General features: G+C 42.0%; 1 protein-coding gene across 6 annotated transcripts in view; it reads left to right on the top strand.

Annotated features, from left to right (window-relative positions):
* gria1a (glutamate receptor, ionotropic, AMPA 1a) overlaps positions 1 to 22,536 on the top strand; it is a 177,598-nt gene that overhangs the window by 107,107 nt on the left and 47,955 nt on the right. For 3 of the 6 annotated variants that reach the window (XM_055224637.1, XM_055224636.1, XM_055224635.1), the window contains 2 exons: positions 1,636 to 1,916; positions 1,992 to 2,081. In XM_055224637.1, coding sequence (XP_055080612.1) covers positions 1,636 to 1,916; positions 1,992 to 2,081 — 371 coding nt within the window. Of the gene's footprint in view, positions 1 to 1,635; positions 2,082 to 22,536 lie in introns of all 6 variants that reach the window. The other 3 variants (XM_033974072.2, XM_033974069.2, XM_055224634.1) reach the window with 2 other exon arrangements.

Raw genomic sequence — 22,536 nt, 5'->3', positions numbered from 1 at the left:
TTAACACACAAACCCTGCAGATTTAGGCTGAGTTCTTCTCTCAAACTGAAAAAAAACACTCAGTTCCACCTTGTGATGTCATCGTGTGGTAATACAGGAAGTGCTCCGCTGTGTTTTTAAACCGCACACACCTTCACTAGAATCATTTACCGTGAATTTAGGACTATTGAGCGCACCTGAATATAAGTTGCACCAGCAAAATTTGAAAAGAAAATACATTTTGTACAAATATAAGCCGCATGTTTTAATGTTCTAACTTGAGATATTTACACAGAAAGATGGTGGACGGACGTTTTAGTTATTAAGTTTATAAGTTTTATTTTAAGACACGCTTTTTTTCAAACTGTGCCTGAAAATCGGCTCCAACGCGACGTCAACACAGGATGAACACACCTGCAGGTTTAGAAAATAAAACGGCACCGACACGAACCATCTGCTTTTATTTCCTCTGAAAGATTTTGTCGTCTTTTTACAGTTTAAGTTCTTCCCGCTGCCGCCTCCAACGTCGCACCATCGGTTCATTGACGCCAAACGTACGTGCAGTGGCTCTATTTCCTTCTTTAACGGTCAAACGTACGCGCAGTGGCTCTATTTCCTTCTTTAACGGTCAAACGTACGTGCAGTGGCTCTATTTCCTTCTTTAACGGTCAAACGTACGCGCAGTGGCTCTATTTCCTTCTTTAACGGTCAAACTTACGCGCAGTGGCTCTATTTCCTTCTTTAACGGTCAAACTTACGCGCAGTGGCTCTATTTCCTTCTTTAACGGTCAAACTTACGCGCAGTGGCTCTATTTCCTTCTTTAATGGTCAAACGTACGTGCAGCGGCTCTATTTCCTTCTTTAATGGTCAAACCTCCGTGCAGTGGCTCTATTTCCTTCTTTGACACATTTCTTTGTGTTTTCCATGATGAGGCTGTGGCATGAGGCGCAAAATGACAGTTCAAAATCAAAACTCGTGTTTTCTTCAGCGCGTAATCTTCCCCCACATCCGTCTCACTTTTGTGTTTACTGCTAGAGAGTGAAGCGCCCCCCGGTGGACGTTAGCCTGCAAAAATCTATAAACTAGCCGCACTTTTGTATAAGCCGCAGGGTTTAAAAGCGTGGGAAAAAAGTATCGGCTTATTAATCCAAAATTTGCAGTGGATGATTTCAGTCGTGGAATTGCCGATCTCTACTGAACTAAAGGTAAAAGGAGCTGTTGAAAACGACCACTTCATGACATCACGAGGTGGAACAGAGCGTTTTGAGCTTTGCAGATGTAGATGTAACGTGTGAATGAAACAAAACACAACTCCAGGTCTGTTTTTGAGGAGGTAACAGCATCAGAACATGACGTAAATCTGAGAATAGTCCATTTTGTGTAATATTGGACCTTTAAGTTGACGTGTGCAATACATCACCGACAAAAAACGAAAGACGACGCCAGACTCCGTGCATGTTTTGCAAAAGTTCCATCATCATCAAACCCCTGTGCCCTGTATCAAACTCTATTTCAACAACAAATCAAATCACTCCATTACAAGCGAAAGGACAGAACGCTCTGTGACTATATTTGAAAAATACTCAAAATGGCCGCTGATGGCACACAGCAGAATGACATTACATCATCATATCTATTTTCTGTTTGTCTGTTAGAAAGCGGACGTGGCCGTGGCTCCTCTGACCATCACTCTCGTCCGTGAGGAGGTCATCGACTTCTCCAAACCCTTCATGTCTCTGGGCATTTCCATCATGATCAAGAAACCGACCAAGTCCAAACCGGGCGTGTTCTCCTTCCTGGACCCGTTGGCGTACGAGATCTGGATGTGTATCGTGTTTGCCTACATCGGCGTCAGCGTGGTCCTGTTCCTGGTCAGCCGCTTCAGTCCGTACGAGTGGCATTCGGAGGACTACGAGGAGGGAGGCGAGCCGCAGACGCCCACCCAGCCGTCGGCGTCCAACGGGGTCCAGCAGACGCCGACGGCCCCGCAGCCCAACGCCGTCCAGCAGAGCCCCGAGCAGACCAACGAGTTTGGGATCTTTAACTCGCTGTGGTTCTCACTGGGAGCGTTCATGCAGCAGGGGTGCGACATTTCGCCAAGGTAAGACAACGCTTCGGTCACTCAGTCGTATCTTGTTTATTTAGGAATCGGTGGTTGCTCTTCAAATCCCTGGTGGAAAACTACAGACTGAATAAAGACGTGGACTGAGTGAGTGTGACGTCAACCACGGCGTTCAGTCAAATGAAGCTAATCGAGGCTAGAGCAGTTAAAGCGGCTAATCTAGAGCCCATATTTGAAATCCTGATCCACAAGTATCGTAAAAACTAAACCAGCAGCCAATCTGGAGTGAGTCTGCTGAAGGTAACGCCCTTTTCTACCTTAGCGCTTAGCAACACTGTCAGTCAAACCTGTTGCTAACGTTAACGGGAGCAACTTTGGGGAAAGACGTCGCCTGATTTGTCTGTTTTTAATGTTCATATCTTGATTTACAGACACAATAGTGAAATAAAAAACCCAGGATCATGTAGAGGGTTAATACAAACATTTAAGACCAAAATGAGTCTGACAGCAGCAGAGACAGAGAGAGGACACAGTTTTTCAATAGAAAGTGAACTGGAGCCAGAAGTGCACTCATGCTAACTTCCTGTTTGGAAAATGGCAGCTAGCAGGTTAGCTATGTCCATTTACATAAACGTCAATGGGCCAAACCAAGACCAAAGCAAGATGAGTGTGAGTGTTTCTGTAAATATTCTGGTAGACGCAGCAGCAGGTACAGAGAGAGAGGACACAAAAAACAAGAAATAAACTACAAAAAAAAATAAATTAAAACAAAAATTAAAACAAATTCAAAAAAACTTAATTCAATTCAATTCATTTTATTTTTGTAACGCCCAAAATCACAACAACAGTTGTCTCGAAAGGCAACTTAAAATAACAATAAAGTTAAAAAAACAAAAAACAAAAAAAATCAAAATAACTCAAAAAAAAAAAATTAAAAAAAATCAAAATAACTAAAAATAACTAAAAAAATAAAATAAATAAATAAAAGTCAAGAAATAAACTCCAAAAAAAAAAAACTAAAAAAAAAGGAAAAAATAAACTCAAAATAACTCAAAATAAAAACCCCAGGATCATGTAGAGGGTTAATACGAACATTTAAGACCAAAATGAGTCTGAAGCAGCAGAGACAGAGAGAGGAGACAGTTTTTACATAGAAAGTGAAGTCGATGGAGCTTGAATCGCTCCTATACTTAAAATTTAGAGCGCTGTGACTAGCATGTTAGCTATGTCCATTTATACATACCAGGGGTGTCCAAACTATGGCTGACCTGGCTCAATCGATCATAATCAGTACTTTTTACAGCAAATTTGAGTAAATCTTCCAATATAACCTATTATAACATCACACTGCATTATCGTACGGACCTAATAATAATATTTCAAGCCTTATTTAAAGTACGTTAAATGCACCAGTCTGAATTATCTATAAATCCACTGTATTGACCAATAATCTGTGGCCTTCCGTGTCGAATATTTTTCAAAATCTGGACCTCGGAAGAGTTTTGGCTCCCCTGATATATACAGTCTACTAAGGAAGATACTTACTCACTTTTTAATTACTTGGAGGCAGTAGTAGCTTAGCGGTTTGAGCGCTACCAACCTGAAGGTCCAAAGTTCGATTTCCGCTCAGGATAACTTCTCTTGTTATGTCCTCGGGAAAGACACGTGAGCCAGAAGTGATTATATGCAAATACTGACGAGCTGTTACTGCTAACCTGGCGTGGTATTGATCTCAGATATCGGTTCTGTTAAAGTGGCTCTGTTGCTACGCGAATAGACGGCGTTTGGTTTATTAATGGACAAAAATGCGCCACGTAATTAATCATGATGTTTTGCTTCTGTTTAAAAATAGACTGAGGCTGTTACGGGGGATTTAGTGCAGCCTCGTGTCAATCATCATCAAAAACGTTGCAAGAAAAGACGGCGTTATGGGTTGGACGGATGATATCTGCGTGTGGCGATGTAACAAAGACATAAAGTGAACCCGAAGTGAAGATATTTCGAATTATAGATGCAAATTTTCAAAACTGTCCATCAAACGTTGACCAATCAGACCCGGCCCCGTCCTCACGAAACCCCCCCGGCGCGCTCGGACCCCCTCGAGCGTTGTCATGTGCTCCGCTATGAAGCCGCTCTCCAAAGGTCACCAATTAAAAATCTCATTAAGAGGCTGAAATTAGAGACGCCGGGGGTCGACGGGAGGAGACGAGGAGGACGTAACGTTAGTGTTTCTGCTGCGGAGGAGACAGGTGAGGTCATGTGTCCAGGTGCCACCGCTGCGTCGTTTAAACGTTAAGTAACAGATATTATGGACACGGCGGGAGGTGAACGTTCATCATACATAATGCATAGATAAAGTGTGGAGGGATGTGGTCGTGTGGAGTGGGAGAAGATCAGATGGAGGAAAAATCGCTGCTGCTCAGAGCCTGGGAAAGTAAAAAAATATATACATGTCATAAAATTTTAATTATTGTGTAGATACCAGGAAGTAGAGCAACAGTTTTGGGCGATGCAAATCAGAAAAACCTAAAAAAAAAAACATAATACGACGTTATGACAATATAATCTTTTCAAAACTACAGAGTGTTTGTCCACTGATCCGAAGGTTGGCAGTTCAAATCCCGTTCTCCTTTTTATAGATTGTTTCGAGCCTTGAAGGTGGAAAAGTGCCATAAAAACGTGACTATAATAAAAAAATAAATAAAAAAAACAGTTCATAGGTGACGTAGAATTTTTTCGCTAATGTTGTCACAATGCTAACACGCTAATGCTAATAATGAAAGATAAAAATAGTAGCGTTTCTTTCATACCTGGTGGTTCTGATGGAGCTCGACATCATTCTACAAGGTTCAAATTTGGCTTTTTATTGTGATTTTTTAAAACTTTACGTGCTCAAATTCTTATCCAGTTTGAATTTTTCCAATACTTTTAAAAATTCTTGTCACCTACGGGCGATTTTTTCAGCAGATGGTGTTATTTTATCAAGAGATTGTTAAAAAATATGAACTGCAATTTAAGGAGTTAGTTTGTCTTAAATCTGATGTTATTTTTAGTTGTTTTTTTTTGTTATTTTTATTATAATTTTTTTGTAGTTTTGAGGAGTTTTTTTTTTTTTTTTGTTATTTTGAGGTTTTATTTTTTATTTTATTTTATTTTTTTTAATTATTTTGATTAAGATTTTTTTCTTTTTCTTTTTTTTTTTTTAAACTGTGTCCTCTCTCTGTCTCTGCTGCTGTCAGACTCGTCATTTTGGTCTTAAATGTTCGTATTAACCCTCTACATGATCCTGGGGTTTTTATTTCACTATTGTGTCTGTAAATCAAGATATGAACATTAATAACAGACAAATCAGGCGCCTTCTTTCCCCGAGGTCGCTCCTGCTCACGTTGACAACAGGTTTGATTGACAGCGTTGCTAAACCAGCGGTGCAGGAAGGGGCGTTACCTTCAACATCCTCGCTCCGGATTGGTTCTTTGGTTCCTATACAGAACACAGAATGCAGAACTCGCCTCCAAACCCGCCGCTGTACCTGCTCTAACCTCGATGAGCTTCGTTTGACTGGATCTGAACGCTGTCGGTGACGTCACACTCACTTAATCCACGTCTTTACACAGTCTATGCGTAAGAAAAAAAAACTACATTTGACAGCTGCATTAATCCAAATCTAAAATGTACTTTCATTTCCACATAAGTTAGTACTTCCACCTGTTCTGCTGATAGCACCTGTTTAAATCCGCTCGCTAACTGTCCCATTGTTTACATAATCAATATCTAATCAGTTTGAAATGGCCGTGGACTTGCTGGGCTTGCAGGTATGAGCGTAATTATGAGTTTAAAAGGTTGCAGCACAAAAACACAAGTGTGCCCAGTCAGCCCTTCTTATTACCGCCTCAAGGTCCAAGAAACGACTCCTTCATGCCGTGTGCTCTTCAGTTTTCTTTCAGTCTTGTGACATTTTCAGAAAAAAAACGCCTATTTTCACCGCGCCTTTCCCTCGCCATAAACAGTATACAGTACACAGCAGCAGTACACGGGAGCGCGCTGCTACATAATGTTCAGATCCCAACACCCACGGGTGCTCACCTGACATTTACAGTCCTGCACCTCGGCCGTGCGGTGTAGGATGAAGCCCGTCGTAGTGATGCTGTTTCGTTGCTTTTTTTTTTTTTTTTTTTTTTCCACCAGCTATAAAATGCATCTGCGATAACTATTGATTTTTATGTACAGTTTACAAAAGAAAAACAGTCCCCGACGCTTCACCGACTCCATCCCCGAGGTTTCTGTTCTGAATGCAAAGCCATATATTTTTAGTGTTTCCATGACGACAGATGTATGCCTCTTTAGTCACACACGGGCTTATGCAAATGACGACGCTGAGTATTTCATTTGGCAGGATAAAAAACGCCGCTCGCTGATGCTTCTTCCTCCACGGCTCTTCGCAGCACTTTTCTGGTGATGTCACCTTTGGCAACGTTCGGTGTAATGTGCCGCGTTTTATTTTCGCTCCCCGGGCTCATTCTGACATGTTTGTTCTGATCTGCGACGATTGGAAGTCGTGAGTTGTCAATTATCTATAGGTTTAAAGTGAAATTTCCGTAGCGTTTTAGGTGGAAAAGGGAAGGATCCAGTGCTGTCGTCACGGAAATCCTGCTGTTTTGATTCATTTCGTCGATGTGTCCTTGGGCAAAACGCTTCATACGTAAATGTTTAGTAGGGTTGTCATGGTAACGCACAGAGATACAGCGATAAACGATGATATTTTTAGAGTTTTGGAATAGAAAGTGTCATCAGATCAGACGTATTCCGCAAAATTTTCAGAGTTTTTAACCGTGTTCTCGTTGTTTCCTTCTCGTTTAACGTCTCGAAGTTGTATTTGGAGTGATTCTTGTTTGCGTAATCTTTAATCGCTTGTTTTCACGATGTCATTTTGCCGATTTACCTTCGTTTAATCTCCACTGTGACGTTCACGGTGACGTCAGCTCCATTGGACACCGCAGTTTTCGAACTTGAAATCAGCCTCCGTTCTTCTTTTATTAAGTTGTTTTAGATGAATATTGTGATTTAAAAAGTGGAAATTATAACAAAATGATCCACAGGTGTCACAGATTGACTAAAATTAAACATAGAAATCACTTTTTTAACTTTTTACAGCTGAAATATTCTGGTATTCCAACAAGAAAAAACCCAAATCTCTCTATTTTAATGAAGAAAATAAGAAAATACTGACAAATATTGAGCCCTAAAACACACAGTTCCAGCAACGTTAAGTCGATATATCGATTATCGTGACAGGTTTTTGAACGTTTGTGCGAAAGGTTAACGTTAGCATGACAAAGAAGACAGTCCTAGCATCGTATGAACAGTTCGCTGGTTCAAATCCTGCTCTTTTGATTCATATTTTTGACGCATCTTTGTGCAGAATCCTTCAAAAATCTCGGCGGTACGAATGTTTTCTGTCGATGTTTGTTTACGATCTACACAATTTACACCGTGACCAACCACTGCGACGGCGTTTGCTCTTTCGATTCATGAAGTGTCCTCGGGCAAGACACTTCAAATACAGCTGATATGAATGTTTTAGTTTGTTTTTAAGCAATAGGAGGAGACCGTAATATCCACAGAAGCAGGAGAACACCACCAGAGTGTGACTAAGCCCCTTGAGCCGCGGAAAACCAATGCATTCTATTTATTTTCAAATTCTTGACATTATTTTAGCCCCTATTTATATCTGTGACACATTCAATTCCACACAAAGACGTTTTTCTGTGTCACTGTAGCTTTAAGGAATTCACCCAGTCTTGGAGGACCAACCCAACGCGCTGCTGCTCCTCACACCTCCCGATGGTGCCCCGGAGGAGACAAGATTCCCCTGAAGATTGGGGTGACCTAGATGCCGTCGCTGGCACATAAACTGAGGCGGCACGTCTCCTAAAAAGTGTGATATCCAGAGACGTAAAAAGGCACGCTACCCTCACAGAACGAGCCTCGAACCGTTCCGCGTTGTGTTTGTTATCGTCGTCTGCACACGGCTCGCGTTCTCCTCCACGGAACATATTCACACTTTGAGGGCGACGGGGTAATATATGCAGAGAACACAATGATTATGTGTATGAGCCCGCAGTGACGGCTTTTTATGGAAAGTTAAAGACGAGGGATCGGAGGCGCTTCTCAGCAGGTGGTTGGCGGCAGACTGTTCATCCAGGAGACTTAATCACAGCAAAGTGAGAACACGGCGTCTCGGGTCTGAGGAAGCAGCGAGCGCAGGACGGTTTTATGCGTTTTTGTTTTAGTCAGACCCCTCCGTGAACCTCCATCTTGACGTGGTGGAGGGTTTGAGCCTGAATCACTCCTGGTAGATCAGAGGCGTCAAACTCATTTTCACCGAGGGCCACGTCAGCAAAATGGCCGCCGTCAAGGGCCAGATGTGACTGTGGCAGGATAAATGTCACTAAATGTAAACAAATGTCATGTAAAATAAATGTAACTACTTTTAAACTTGTTAAATAACTGTTTCTGTGTTTATTACTTATTCAAGTTGCAAATATTACGTGTCTGTGTAACTGTGTATTTCCTGATAAACCGACATTTTTAAAAGTGTGGATCTGGTCAGAACCTTCAGCTCTGATTCAAAAACAGACTTTTTTAGCCTTTTAATTATTGGACAATTTGTCGTTTTTCTCGCAGACTCACTTTTTCACACTTCGCTCCGTGTTTGGTGTCAAAATGTCGACGTAGATTGTACCGACCGCGCCTCATAACACAAAAAACACACAGATTTTCTCCTTAAAGCACAAACTTTATTCACCTTTAGCGTCTTTCTTGAAACTTCCTTCCACGCCCACAATTTTCCTCTTCCTGAACAATTTGGGATGATTATTTGCAAATATTTCTCAGTGTCACTTGTTGGGAAAATCTCATGAGTTTATTGTCGATGCAAACATTAAATCAGTACAGACTTATTTTAAAATGACAGTCATGCCTTAATTTACCTTCTCACGGGCCACATAAAATGACGTGGCGGGCCGCATTTAGCCCCCGGGCCTTGAGTTTGACATGTGTGGTAGAGTCACTCGGGTCCAGCGGGGACGGGTCAGACTCAGACGAGAGCAGGCGCAGTTAAGTCAGACTGGCCTCACTCTGGAGTCGGGCGGTAGGTGGGCGACGACCGGATCTTCAGACACGGAGACCGGCTCTGGGGACATGGACGTCACCTCGCTGGGGGGAGGAGTCTGCGCTCGTGCGGGAGGTTGAGCTTTACTGAATTCTGGCAAACCGTCCGACGCTTCAGGAGGAAGAACCGGCGCTTCACCGACACCGTTTACAGAGCGGGTGGAGAGGACTGACCTCGACTGGGGACGTGGTCGGACGGCGGAAGGAAAACTCTGATCATCTCCTCAATCCCACCGAGGACGAAGCGCAGCCTGAGGACTCGGATGTCCCGGGTGACGGTTGTTGTCACTGATTTGGTCGTCAACCTCCTCGGTGTGAAGCTCCAGGGGTGGATGAGATCTGTCCCGTCGTAGTATCGTCCTCCGCGGGCTGGCAGGACGCTTCCTTAGAGACAGGGCGAGGACCTCATGAGGTGTTAACGAGGAGGCCCTGGGGAAGACCTGGGGACACGCTGGAGGGACTCTTGTTTTGCAGCTGGCCTGGGAACACCTTGGAGTCCCGCTGGAAGATCTGGAGGAAGTGTCTGGGGTAGGGGGAAGTCTGGGAGTCCCTGATGAGACCCGAGCTCAGATAAGCGGAGAAAATGGATGGATGGAGTGGGAGGGAATTTTAATCAGAGACAAAGGCCAAAGAGGCAGAGCGATGATCCACTGGTCTGGGTTTAATCAGTGAGTGCTTTAATTTCCCCGTCTGACCATCTGCAGGTCCAGGCTCACGTCCGGAATCATGTACCGACTATAAAAAAGACGACTGCGGGATGGAGAGATGGAGGTGGATTAGAGTCTATGTTTAGAAGAAGTTCATTTAGAGTTTGATTTCCCTGTGATGCTGACATTGGTCCAAAGAATCTCCTGTTTATGACGTAATCAGCCTGGGATTATGTGACTGTTCGTGTTGTTTTGATTGGGATCGTGTTTTGTTTTTTAAATAAATCGTCTCAGTCTGTGAATTATTATTATTTTAAGTTGGGTTAGGTGGTTTTTAGGTTTATTTCAAGTCCGTATTCTGTAATTAAACACATTTTAAGTTGGGTTAATTGGATTTTCAGTCAATTTTGGGCCTGTATTCTGTCACTAAACACATTTTAATTTGGGTTACTTGAGTTTTGGGTTAATTTTGGGTCAGTATTGTGTAAATAAACACATTTTAAGTTGGGTTAATTGAGTCTGTGGATTCGTTACATCATATATTAGTTTGCATTGTCGATGTACAGATTGTAAATAAAGCTTTTAATTTGAGACAGGATCAGATAAACGGCCGTGTTTGTACTAACTTAAACAGTAAATGGTGGAAACATAAAATGGGCAAAATATTCCTCTTTTTTGTTTTGTAAATTATGAAAAAATTTGGTATAAATTCCTTTTTTTTTCTCACTTGTTTTACTGATTTTTCAAAAAATATTATAATCTCAAACAAAGCTCATAGACGCATTTTTAAGAGATTGAACAAAATTTAAAAGAAAAAATCGATTAACAGAATACTAATGTGGAGTGCCTGTGTTCTGGTAGTTACTTTTTCTAAAACACTGAATTCTAAATAAAAATTGGCTTTAAACTGCGGCGTTAGTGTGAGGAAAAGCTCCTGCGGTGTGAGGCATGTGTGATTTTTGTCTTTAATTAGACATAAACGAAAAGTAAATCTGTTTATTTTTATCGCCGATGTCATTTTTTACACTATAATATAACGCAACCCTGTAAAAGTATTCAAAGTATTCATTTTATACTGCGCTTTTCCACCATCAGGTCACTCAAACCCCTCAGTGCACACGGACACTGGGGGTGGGTTAAGTGTCTTGCTCAAGGACATAACAGCTGTATTCACCTGTGGTCAGTGGATAAACAGTCCAGACCGACAGAGCTGCAGTCCTCTGACCCATGTGCTGGACAACACCACAAAAACACCATTTAAGTTGAGTTTTGGGTTAATTTTGGGCCTGTATTCTGTAATTAAACACATTTTAATTTGGTTTACTTGGGTTTTGGGTTCATTTTGAAGCAGTATTGTGTAATTAAACACATTTTAAGTTAGGTAAAATGGGTTTTCAGTTAATTTTGGGTCAGTGTTCTGTCACTAAACATATTTTAATTTGGGTTTCTTGAGTTTTGGGGTAATTTTGGGTCAGTATTGTGTAAATAAACACATTTTAAGTTGGGTTAATTGAGTTTTCAGTAAATTTTGGGTGTGTATTCTGTAACTAAACACATTTTAATTTGGGTAACTTGGGTTTTCAGTTTATTCTGGGTCTGTATTCTGTAAATAAACACATTTTATATTGGATAACTTGGGTTTTGGGTTAATTTTGGGTCGGTTTTCTGTAACTAAACACATTTTAAGTTGGGTTAGGTGGGTTTTAGGTTTATTTCAATTCAGCATTCTGTAATTAAACACATTTTAAGTTGGGTTAATTGAGTTTTCAGTTAATTCTGGGTATGTATTCTGTAAATAAACATATTTTAAATGGGATAAGTTGGGTTTTGGGTTAATTTTGGGTCGGTTTTCTGTAATTAAACACATTTTAAGTTGGGTTAGGTGGGTTTTGGGTTTATTTCCAGTCAGTATTTTGTAATTAAACACATTTTAATTTGGGTAAAATGGGTTTTGGGTTAATCTTCGGTCACTATTCTGTCACTAAACACATTTTAATTTGGGTTAATTGAGTTTTGGGGTCATTTTGGGTCAGTATTGTGTAAATAAACACATTTTAAGTTGGGTTAGTTTGGTTTTGGGTTAATTCTGAAGCAATATTCTGTAACTAAACACATTTTAAATTGGATTAATTGAGTTTTCAGTTAATTCTGGGTCTGTATTCTGTCACTAAACACATTTTAATTTGGGTAAGTAGGGTTTTGGGTTAATTCTGGGTCAGTATTTACGCGCTCGTCCCGTGGCTGGTCACATGTCTGCAAACACGACGTCATGTGTCGACGCATACAGTACAGTCGCTTGTTGGACATTTCGCTCCCGGTGCTATTTATTCTTTGTGAGACCTTGTTTACTCTGCTCTTTGGAAATGTCAGCACTGTCAGTCAGAAGCACCCACATATAGCACCCGAGCCAGCGGCCGAGCCCCTCCCCACGTTTATCTCCGCGGACAGGTAGACCCCGAGCTGAAACCCCCTTCGCCGACCTCTCCGACAATTTATTTCCCCGTGGCGTCCCCCGTCGTCCCGCACTCTCCTCTCTCCTGCCCTATTCTTCATTGTGTTTGTTGAGGATTTATCATACGTGTTATTCCCGTCTCAAATGGATCCCGGAGCTGCGCAGACGCCTCCTGTCACAGACGCAGATTTAATACGGAGGCGAGGATGTGACGAAGCCAATTCCATGTATAAATCTCTTTGATTACCTGCGTGTAAGAGCCACGTGCGGACACTTCAAAACAGTCCCCGTGTACTTGTTGCCCATTTAGACCGTGTGTGTTTGTCAGCAGTTTGAGCGAGATGTAACACCGGCGTTATTATTTTACCAGAGTCTTTTTTCAGACGAGGGTTTAGTTCGTTTTCATCCCTGACTGTTTGGAGTTTGTTCTGCTCACTAGCGCCTCACAGTGGTCACATGACGTGTCGGTTCAGCTGATCTAAACAGGTTCTGGTGCTGTTTTTCTACCGGTAGAGGCAGGACGACAGCGCCATCTGCAGTCCGACTTCTTCAGGACAGGATCCCAGGTGTGTGAGAGTAAAAAGGCCCCTCGTCTCGGTTTAAAGTCCTGAAAGTTGGACTGATTTATCTGACACTGATTTGATTTGTCGCCATAGACTGTGTGAATGGATAAAGCTAACCTGCTAGCTGGCACGTTCCAAACAGGAACTGAGCGTCACACAGACGCACACAGACGCACACAGACACACACACACAGACGCACACACACAGACGCACACACACAGACGCACACACACAGACGCACACAGACACACACAGACAGACACAGACACACACACAGACGCACACAGACACACACACACCTAGACATACACAGACACACACAGACGCACACAGACACACACACACACAGACACACACAGACACAGACACACACAGACACAGACACACACAGACACACAGACACACACAGACGCACACACAGGCACACACACAGACGCACACACACAGACCGACACACACAGACACACACACAGACAAACACACACAGACCGACACACACAGACACACACACAGACAAACACACACGCACACAGACGCACAAGGACACAGACGCACACACAGACACACCCCGACACACACATACACAGACGCACACAGACAAACACAGACACAGACACACACCCCGACAAACACACACACACGCACCCCGACGCACAAGGACACACACACCCAGACACACACACAGACGCACCCCGACACACACACAGACAGACACACACACAGACACACACCGATGCACACACACCGATGCGCACACACAGACAAACACACACACAGACGCACCCCCACAGACAGACAGACACACACACACACACACACACCCACAGACACACACACACACAGACACACACACCCCCACGCACAGACGCACACACACACACACTGATGCTTTTATTTTAGTTCACTAAATTCCATCCACTCTTTTATCTTTCTTTTCTGAATGTGTTTGTGTTTCGTTTCTTCTCCTCTGGCACATTCAGATCTTAAAGTTCTGATAGTTTTGGTTCTTTTATTTCTCTGCCCGTGGTGTTTCTTTTCTTTTGTGGAACGCGGTTCCACAAACGCGCCGGGCTCAAATATAACTGCAGTTCTTCGGGCTTTTTCACATCTCTGCAGAAAAACGCAGATAGATTTTATTTACTTTGACATTTTGACTTTGAAAACTGACCCAGCGCCCTAAGAAAAACTGAACCTTTTACAGGATTTTACAGCTCCCCTTGTGTTATGTTTGTGTATTTTGTGTTTTTGCATGTGTTTTCACTGGTGTGAGGATAAACTGATCAGCCAAAACATTACGACCACTGAAAAGTAAAGGGATCTGTTCATCTGTGTGGGTTTTTAAACTGTGCAGCTTCTCGTTTTGTGTAAGTTCAGATCTGTGAGATTGTGAGGTTTTACCGCTCAGAAAAAATGCCTCACTGTTGTGAATTTTATCGTCTGGGAAATAGTCTGGAAATGGAAGTAGAGTTGAGCGATTAATCACATCCATCCGTCTCCTTCTGCTTGTCCTGGGCCGGGTCGCAGGGGCAGGCTTCCCTCACCCCAGACACTTCTTCCAGCTCCTCCAGTGGGACCCCGACGTGTTCCCAGACACAGTCCCTCCTGTCCTGGGTCTGTCCTCGGTCCCATTACCCAAAGGTCATGGCCACAGGTGAGGGTAGGAACCAAGAACTGAACCGGGACTAAACTGGGACTAAACCGGGACTAAACTGGGGCTAAACTGGGATTAAACTGGGACTAAACCAAGACTAAACCAAGTCTAAACCAGGGCTAGACCGGGACTAAACTGGGGCTTAACCGGGATCAAACCGTGTCTTAACCGGGACTAGAACAGGACTAAACTGGGACTAAACCGGGACTAAACCGAGACCAAACCATGTCTTAAAAGGGACTAGAACAGGACTAAACCGGGAGTAAACCGGGACTAGAACAGGACTAAACCGGGACTAAACTGGGACTAAACCAGGACTAAACCAGGACTAAACCAGGGCTAAACCAGGACTAAACCAGGACTAAACCAGGGCTAAACCAGGAACATATATTGATCAGTAAATGGAGCTTTTCCTTTAGACTCAGCTCCTTCGTCAGTTTCATTTACATTTGAATCTGAATCGTTGTTTTTCTTCGTCTCTGTTCGTTGTTCTGTTGTTTCTCTGATTCAAACGTCTCGGGTCAGTTCTTCATAATCGCAGGTGTTTTGTGTCACAGTTCAGACTTTGTTCAATAAAATAACTTTAGGTTTCACTGAGTCAACATGAAATTGATTTGAAAACTGTTGTCGATCAAACTGAGACTAAAAACACAGACTGACATTTGTGTCTCTGTTTTAAGAATATTCTGTGTTTCACAGCTGAGCCTCGACTTTGACCTTGTGGAGTGTGTTTTCAGTGATGCATGCTGGGAGGGAGGGCCTGTGTGTGTGTCTGAGTGTGTGTCTCTGTGTGTGTCTTTTTGTGTGCATCTGTATATGTGCGCCTCTGTGTGCGTCTGAGTGTGTGGATGTGTCTCTGTGTGTGTATGTGTGCGTCTCTGTGTGTATGTGTGTGTTTCAGTGTGTGTATGTGTGTGTCTCTGTGTGCATTTCAGTGTGTGTGTATGTATGTGTCTAAGTGTGTGTCCCAGTGTGTAGGGGTGTCTCGGTGTGTGTATGTGTGTGTCTCTGTGTCTCAGTGTATGTGTGTGTCTCTGTGTCTCAGTGTATGTGTGTGTCTCAGTGTGTGTGTATGTGTACGTCTCTGTGTGTGTCGGGGTGTGTGTGTGTATGTCTCTGTGTCTCAGTGTATGTGTGTCTCAGTGTGTGTGTATGTGTGCGTCTGTGTGTCTCAGTGTGTGGGTGTGTGTCTGAGTGTGTGTGTGTATGTGTGTGTCTCAGTGTATGTGTGTGTCTCAGTGTGTGTATGTGTCTCAGTGTGTGTGTATGTGTGCGTCTCTGTGTGTATGTGTGCGTCTGAGTGTGTGTCTCTGTGTGCGTCTGAGTGTGTGCGTATGTGTGCGTCTCAGTGTGTGTTTCTGTGTGTGTGCATGTCTCAGTGTGTGTGTATGTGTGCGTCTCTGTGTCTCAGTGTGTGTATGTGTGTGTCTCAGTGTGTGTGTGCGTCTCTGTGTCTCAGTGTGTGTGTATGTGTCTCAGTGTGTGTATGTGTGTGTAGGGGTGTGTGTGTATGTGTGCGTCTCGGTGTGTGTCGGGGTGTGTGTGTATGTGTGTGTCTCAGTATGTGTGTAGTCGCTCTGATTCGTGGACTCCTCGCCCTCCTCAGAGTCACCTCCTCCTCCTCGTCGCTGGAACATGATTGTGGACTGAAATAAATCGGCTCTGTCACTCACACGCCGCCGCCACAGCAGCAATTTCTCAGGCCGGCGCTCAGAATCATTCAATAAGAGATCGGCCGCTGACTCTTTCAATGGAACCTGTCGAAGGGGCTCTACTTTCTCTTTTACTGTGTGGTCTTTGTCTCATTCTTACCTCCAAAAACCAAAAGACAAGATCAAATTGTTGTGTCGATTTCCTCCATCTCAGTTGTGCGTCGCTCCCATGAGAGTTCAAAACCAACGCTTGTGTTTCTTTAAAATAGAACATGGTTTAAAACTCAAATATGTACAAACGCTGTTTCCTCCTCCTCAGAATGTGTTCAGACAAATTTACATAAACGTTGGATCTCAGTGTGACTCTGAAGTGCTGTACGTTTGCAATTTGTTTTCTCCCCGACAAAACCCACAATGTCGATGAAACGTTCTGCACCGACAATATTTCTAAAAGCATCATTTTTATTTACAGTACACTGGTCTCTCGTTTATCTCGGGGGTTATGTTCTAAAAATAACCCGAAATAGTCGAAATCCACGAAGTATCAGCTTTATTTTTGACATTATTCTCTCTGTTTTTGTCTGTAAAACCCCTCACCACACACTTTATACACTTTTCTCACACAGGCGTTAACATTTTCTCACATTTCTCTCTCGTTTAAACTCTCTCAAAGTTCAAACCTTCGTAGGCGTCTTTGTCGGTGCAGAACGTTTCATCGACATTGTGGGTTTTGTCGGGGAGAAAACAAATCGCAAACGTACAGCACTTCAGAGTCACACTGAGATCCAACGTTTATGTAAATTTGTCTGAACACATTCTGTACTGGACAGGAGACACGGCACGGAGGAGACTGATGGACAATGGTCTACAGTCCAACAGCCAATCAGGACGCACGACACAATGGTCTACAGTCCAACAGCCAATCAGGACGCACGACACAATGGTCTACAGTCCAACAGCCAATCAGGACGCACGACACAATGGTCTACAGTCCAACAGCCAATCAGGACGCACGACACAATGGTCTACAGTCCAATCAGCTGGAAATGCTGGGAAAAAAAGCAAAATTGCACCAAAAAAATCCATGAAACAGTGAAATCGAGAAAGATGAACCGCAATACAGCGAGTGACAACTGTATATATGAAGTTTAAACCCACAGCGAAGCACTTCCTGTACTTCTTCCTGCAGTAGAAGTTTGAATTAAACTCTCAAACCCTCCAGGTGTTGGAGAAAGCTCCGCCGCACGAGACCACTGAGTGTGATTTGTGTGTCTGTTAGCGAGATATTTTAATACGAAGTTATATTAGCCCTGAACACCAGTTAGAGTGTTTTATATTTAATTAGAAGATATTTCTGCCGAAGGAGTTGAACTGGACCTTTCCGTCTTCTTTATCATATAAAAACCGTATAAAAGGTTATTGTCTCAGCACATCTACATCTGCTTCTATTTTTGCCCCACAGTTGGCATTTAAAGCGCATTTACATGTACTGTACAATTTAGATAAATATTGAATCCCCCCAGGATCCATTTGTGAGCGTATGGTAATGTGAGTGCCAGCTGAAATAGACCATTTGAAACGCTGTATTTTCCCGATGTCAGTGTGTCCTTGAACACAACACCACCACACAAAGCTGTTTCAAATGGCCCTTGCTCACAGATGTGGTCACAGCGGGAGATAATAGACCCACGACGACTGAAGACATGTTTACACTGGCGTTTTTTTTTAGCCCGTGAGCGTACGGCGTTACGCAGAGACGAGCCTGGAATTATAATGTGTGCGCACTGTACGCTTCTGGAGCTTTGGGACGGTTACATTCATCCTGAACTGTCTCCATGGAGATAAATAATAAATAATTAATTCTTCTGCAGAAGATAGTTGCTGCTTTTCAGATTCTAGAGTGTGATGCTGTTATATTCCCACATGGGGGCGCAAGAGACACTTTTTCCCGTTGTTTACGTTGTACTTTGTCATGAAATATCCAAAAGGTAAATGATAAAACCCAAGAACTCACTGTATCACAACACGAATCTGCATTTGAACCGTAGATGTTTATATAAATGGACGTAGCTAACCTGCTAGCACCACGTTCCAAACAGGAAGTGATCATGTGCGCACTTCCAGCTCCATCGACTCTGGCTCCAATTCACTTTCTATTGAAAAACTGTGTCCTCTCTCTGTACCTGCTGCTGTCAGACTCGTCATTTTGGTCTTAAATGTTCGTATTAACCCTCTACATGATCCTGGGGTTCTTTTTTTTTTTTTTTTTTTTAGGTATTTTGAGTTTTTAGTTATTTTGAAGTTTTCATTTTTATTTTTTTTTATTTTGAGGGGTTTTTGTTTGTCATTTTCATTATATATATATATATATATATATATATATATATATATATATATATATATATATATATATATATATATATATATAAAATGAAAATGTGATTTTGATTTTGGTTATTTTCTTTATTTTTTGATATTTTGAGTTTTTATTATTATTATTTATTATTATTTTTTTTTAATTTTTTTTTTTACTGTCTCTCTCTGTCTCTGCTGCTGTCAGACTCATTTTGGTCTTAAATGTTCATATTAACCCTCTACATGATCCTGGGGTTTTTATTTCGCTATTTTGTTCCTTAATTCAAGATATGAACATTAAAAACAGACGAGTCAGGTCCTTCTTTCCCCGAGGTCACTCCCGTTAGCGTTAGCAACAGGTTTGATCGACAGTGGGTGACGTCACACTCACTTAATCCACTTCTTTACACCGTTTTTTCACCATAATTATTCCAACTGTTCTGATCAAACTTAGGACCCAGATTCCAACCCATCGCTTCACGAGTTTGACATTTGAGCGTCTTGATGACACGACCACGCGTTGAATAACCAGATCATCATCCTGGCGCCTCGCGGGGGGTCGAGTGAACGCTCATGTGGCACAAGACGACAATCTGTATAATGAACTTAAGCAAAGGTTAAACTGTCAAACAAATCACAAATCTCCTGAAATGAGCTCCCGAGTCTCGCAGCGTCAAGGGTCCGACCGCCGGAGTGTACGTTTGTGTGAATGTGTGAGTGTTTCCTCGAGCTAAACGGCGTCGAGAGCCTTGAAGGTGGAAAATGATGTAAAAAACGTGTCCATTTCCACTGTACAAATAACATGAGTCTGAATCAGCTCGATCTGTGGAGTCAGAACTCGTGCGGCGCTGCTCAAACACAGGTATTTCTGACGTGTTCACACTTCAGAGCTGCATAATACGGAACACAACACCCTGCACAGTGAAAATGGACTATACGCCAGCATTTAAAGCCACAACATGCAGCTTTTATTTTCATTTTTATGTTTTATTAATATGGCTGTGTTACTGCACTAAAACAAATGTGTTATAGGTGTGAGCAGGCTCGCATTTCCACAAACCTGACTGTTATTTGGTGTGGAGTTGAGCCTCTTCCCACTTAACTTGTGTGTTTCCATGGAGATGCTGCTCCTTTGGCGATTGGTGGGTTTCAAATGACATCACAAGGATTTATAGACCAATAATATTAACTACAGATGAGTAGTTATATTGTTCAAATTAGCGTTCAGCTCCAGTCAAATGAAGCTAATCGAGGCTAGCAGTTATAGCGGCTAATTTGGAGCCGAGTTTCATATTTGGAATTTCGACCACGAGTATCATAGCAACCAAAGAGCCAATCCAGAGCGAGGATGTTGAAGGTGACGTCCATTCCCGCCGACACTGCTTGTTTAGCAACGCTGTCAATCAAACCTGTTGCTAACGCTAGCGGGAGGGACGTCAGGGAAAGAAGGACCTGATTTGTCTGTTATTAATGTTCATATCTTGATTTACAGACACAATAGTGAAATAAAAACCCCAGGATCATGTAGAGGGTTAATACGAACATTTAAGACCAAAATGAGTCTGAAGCAGCAGAGACAGAGAGAGGACACAGATTAAAAAAACAACAACTCAAAATAACAAAAAAAAGAAAATAAACTAAAAATAAAAAAAACAACAAAAAAATTATAAAAAAACCCAAAAACACTCAAAATAACAAAAAAGAAAAAGAAAAGAAACTAAAAAAATAAAAACAACAAAAACATTATTTAAAAAAAACAAAATAACTCAAAATAACAAAAAAAAACCCCTCAAAATAATGATAAATAAAACCCTCAAAATAACAAAAAATATATAAAATTAAAAAAAAAAAAAAACTCAAAATACCTAAAAAAAAACATGAACCCCAGGATCATGTAGAGGGTTAATACAAACATTTAAGACCAAAATTACGAGTCTGACAGCAGCAGAGACAGAGAGAGGACACAGCTTAAAAAAAACAAAACTCAAAATAACCAAAAAAACAAAACAAAAAAAAGAAAATAAACACACACAAAAATAAAAACAACAAAAAATTATAAAAAACAAAAAAACCCAACTCAAAATAACAAAAAAAAACAACCCTCAAAATAAAAAATAAATAAAACCCTCAAAATAACAAAAAATATATTAAAGAAATAAATAAATAAATAAACTCAAGAAATACCTCAAAAAAATGAACCCCAGGATCATGTAGAGGGTTAATACGAACATTTAAGACCAAAACGACGAGTCTGACAGCAGCAGAGACAGAGAGAGGACACAGTTTATCAATAGAAAGTGAATTGGAGCAGTTGGAGCTGGAAGCGCACACATTATCACTTCCTGTTTGGGACGCGGCGGCTAGAAGGTTATCTACGTCCATTTCTACAGAATATACAATCTATGATCAGGACAAAACTAAAAGTATTCATGTGTTATATTTTTTTTTTTCACTGTCGATGCTTCTTCAGCTGCTTTTGATTGGTCGTAATGTTATATTTGATTTCATTTCAAGCACAAAATGAAACCTTCACTTTGACATTACTCTGAAATACACACTCTTTCCTCATATGAAGTGCAGAACTAGTTTTAGCTCTCCATTAGAGCCCTGACCCTCCTTGGGCTAAACCCGCCTGATGCTGCTGCCTGTAAACTCCTGCATCCCTTGTAGCTCTCAAGTGTGAATCATCGTGTCTTTTGAGCAGGTGGTGAAAAGTGCCCAGAGGCGTCCAACTGGCACCCAATCGTCCAGCGCCGAGAACATTTACTCCCCCCTCTGCCTCGGTGAAACTAGAGGCATTATCTGGGATGCATTTCTCCGGCGCCTCGTCCCATCTGGCTGCTGTTACGAAAAAAAAAACTCCGCTCCCTTCACAACTGTAGCATCAGGAAGTAGCTAACCCCCCGGCACAGGCGCTCGCACTCCCACCTGTGCTCCCCGAGCGTTTGCACCGACAGAATATCGTCTCAAATGTGATACGGAGACGCTTTTATAACAGCGAGGCACCTGCAGCTACTTGGTTTTAATGGTTTACTAATATCTGGCTAATTACTTAAAGCTTAATTTAAAAGGATCCAGTTAAATGGAGCTAATCAAGGCTAGCTAGTTTTAGGTTGGAACTGTGAAATCGAGTATCATAGCAAACAAAGAGACAAATCCTGACGCCGCTTATCACTCGCGGCGCTGGTTTAGCAAAGAAGACGCCTGATTTGTCTGTTATTCATGTTCATATCTTGATTTACGGACAAAAAGTGAAATAAAAACACTAGAGCGGGTTAATACGAACATTTTAAGACCTAAATGACGAGTCTGACAGCAGCAGTTACAGAGAGAGGCTCCACGGTTTTTCAATAGAAAGTGAATTGAAGCCAGAGTCGAAGTGGAGGAGTGCAGGAAGTGCACACATGATCACTTCCTGTTTGGAACGCTGCGGCTAGCAGGTTAGCTATGTCCATTTATATGTAGAGACTGTTATCTCAAGCAAAGATAATTGCAAAATCAACAGTTCAGTTGTGAATCAGAGCTCAGAAAGACTCATAATTAAAGCGGAACTGTGGAACTTTTCTTGTGGAGCGTCTGGCACTCGCTTGTCGGCATGAAGATGTTATGTTTTTCCCCGAATTTTCCAAAGTACGGCATGAAACACACGCATCATAGTCATTAGTTATACATGTTTTGCTTATTTATTGCAAAAAAATGAATACATTATGTGCATTCTCTCCGCAGATCTAACCTGTAACCTGGCCTTGTGCTGCCCCCTGCTTGTCTCCAGGCGTAGTGCAGCTCTCAAGGGAAACATTATTGTGCAGCTTTTGATGTGTTTTTATATTGTTCTGTTTGAAGTCACATTCAGTGTCGTCTTGTGTCAAGTCTGAGCGTCACTGAACAGAGCGTAAAAAGTTAAAGCTTCATTAAGGCACATTCGTAGCAGACCCCGTGGATGAAAACAACGTGCTTTTGTAGTTTCGTTTGTCTATTTAAAGCACAGGACTTGTTTTTTTTT

This window comes from Periophthalmus magnuspinnatus, chromosome 10 (assembly GCF_009829125.3).
Source record: "Periophthalmus magnuspinnatus isolate fPerMag1 chromosome 10, fPerMag1.2.pri, whole genome shotgun sequence".
Taxonomy (NCBI): domain Eukaryota; kingdom Metazoa; phylum Chordata; class Actinopteri; order Gobiiformes; family Gobiidae; genus Periophthalmus; species Periophthalmus magnuspinnatus.
This window is presented reverse-complemented; position numbering and strand designations above follow the sequence as displayed.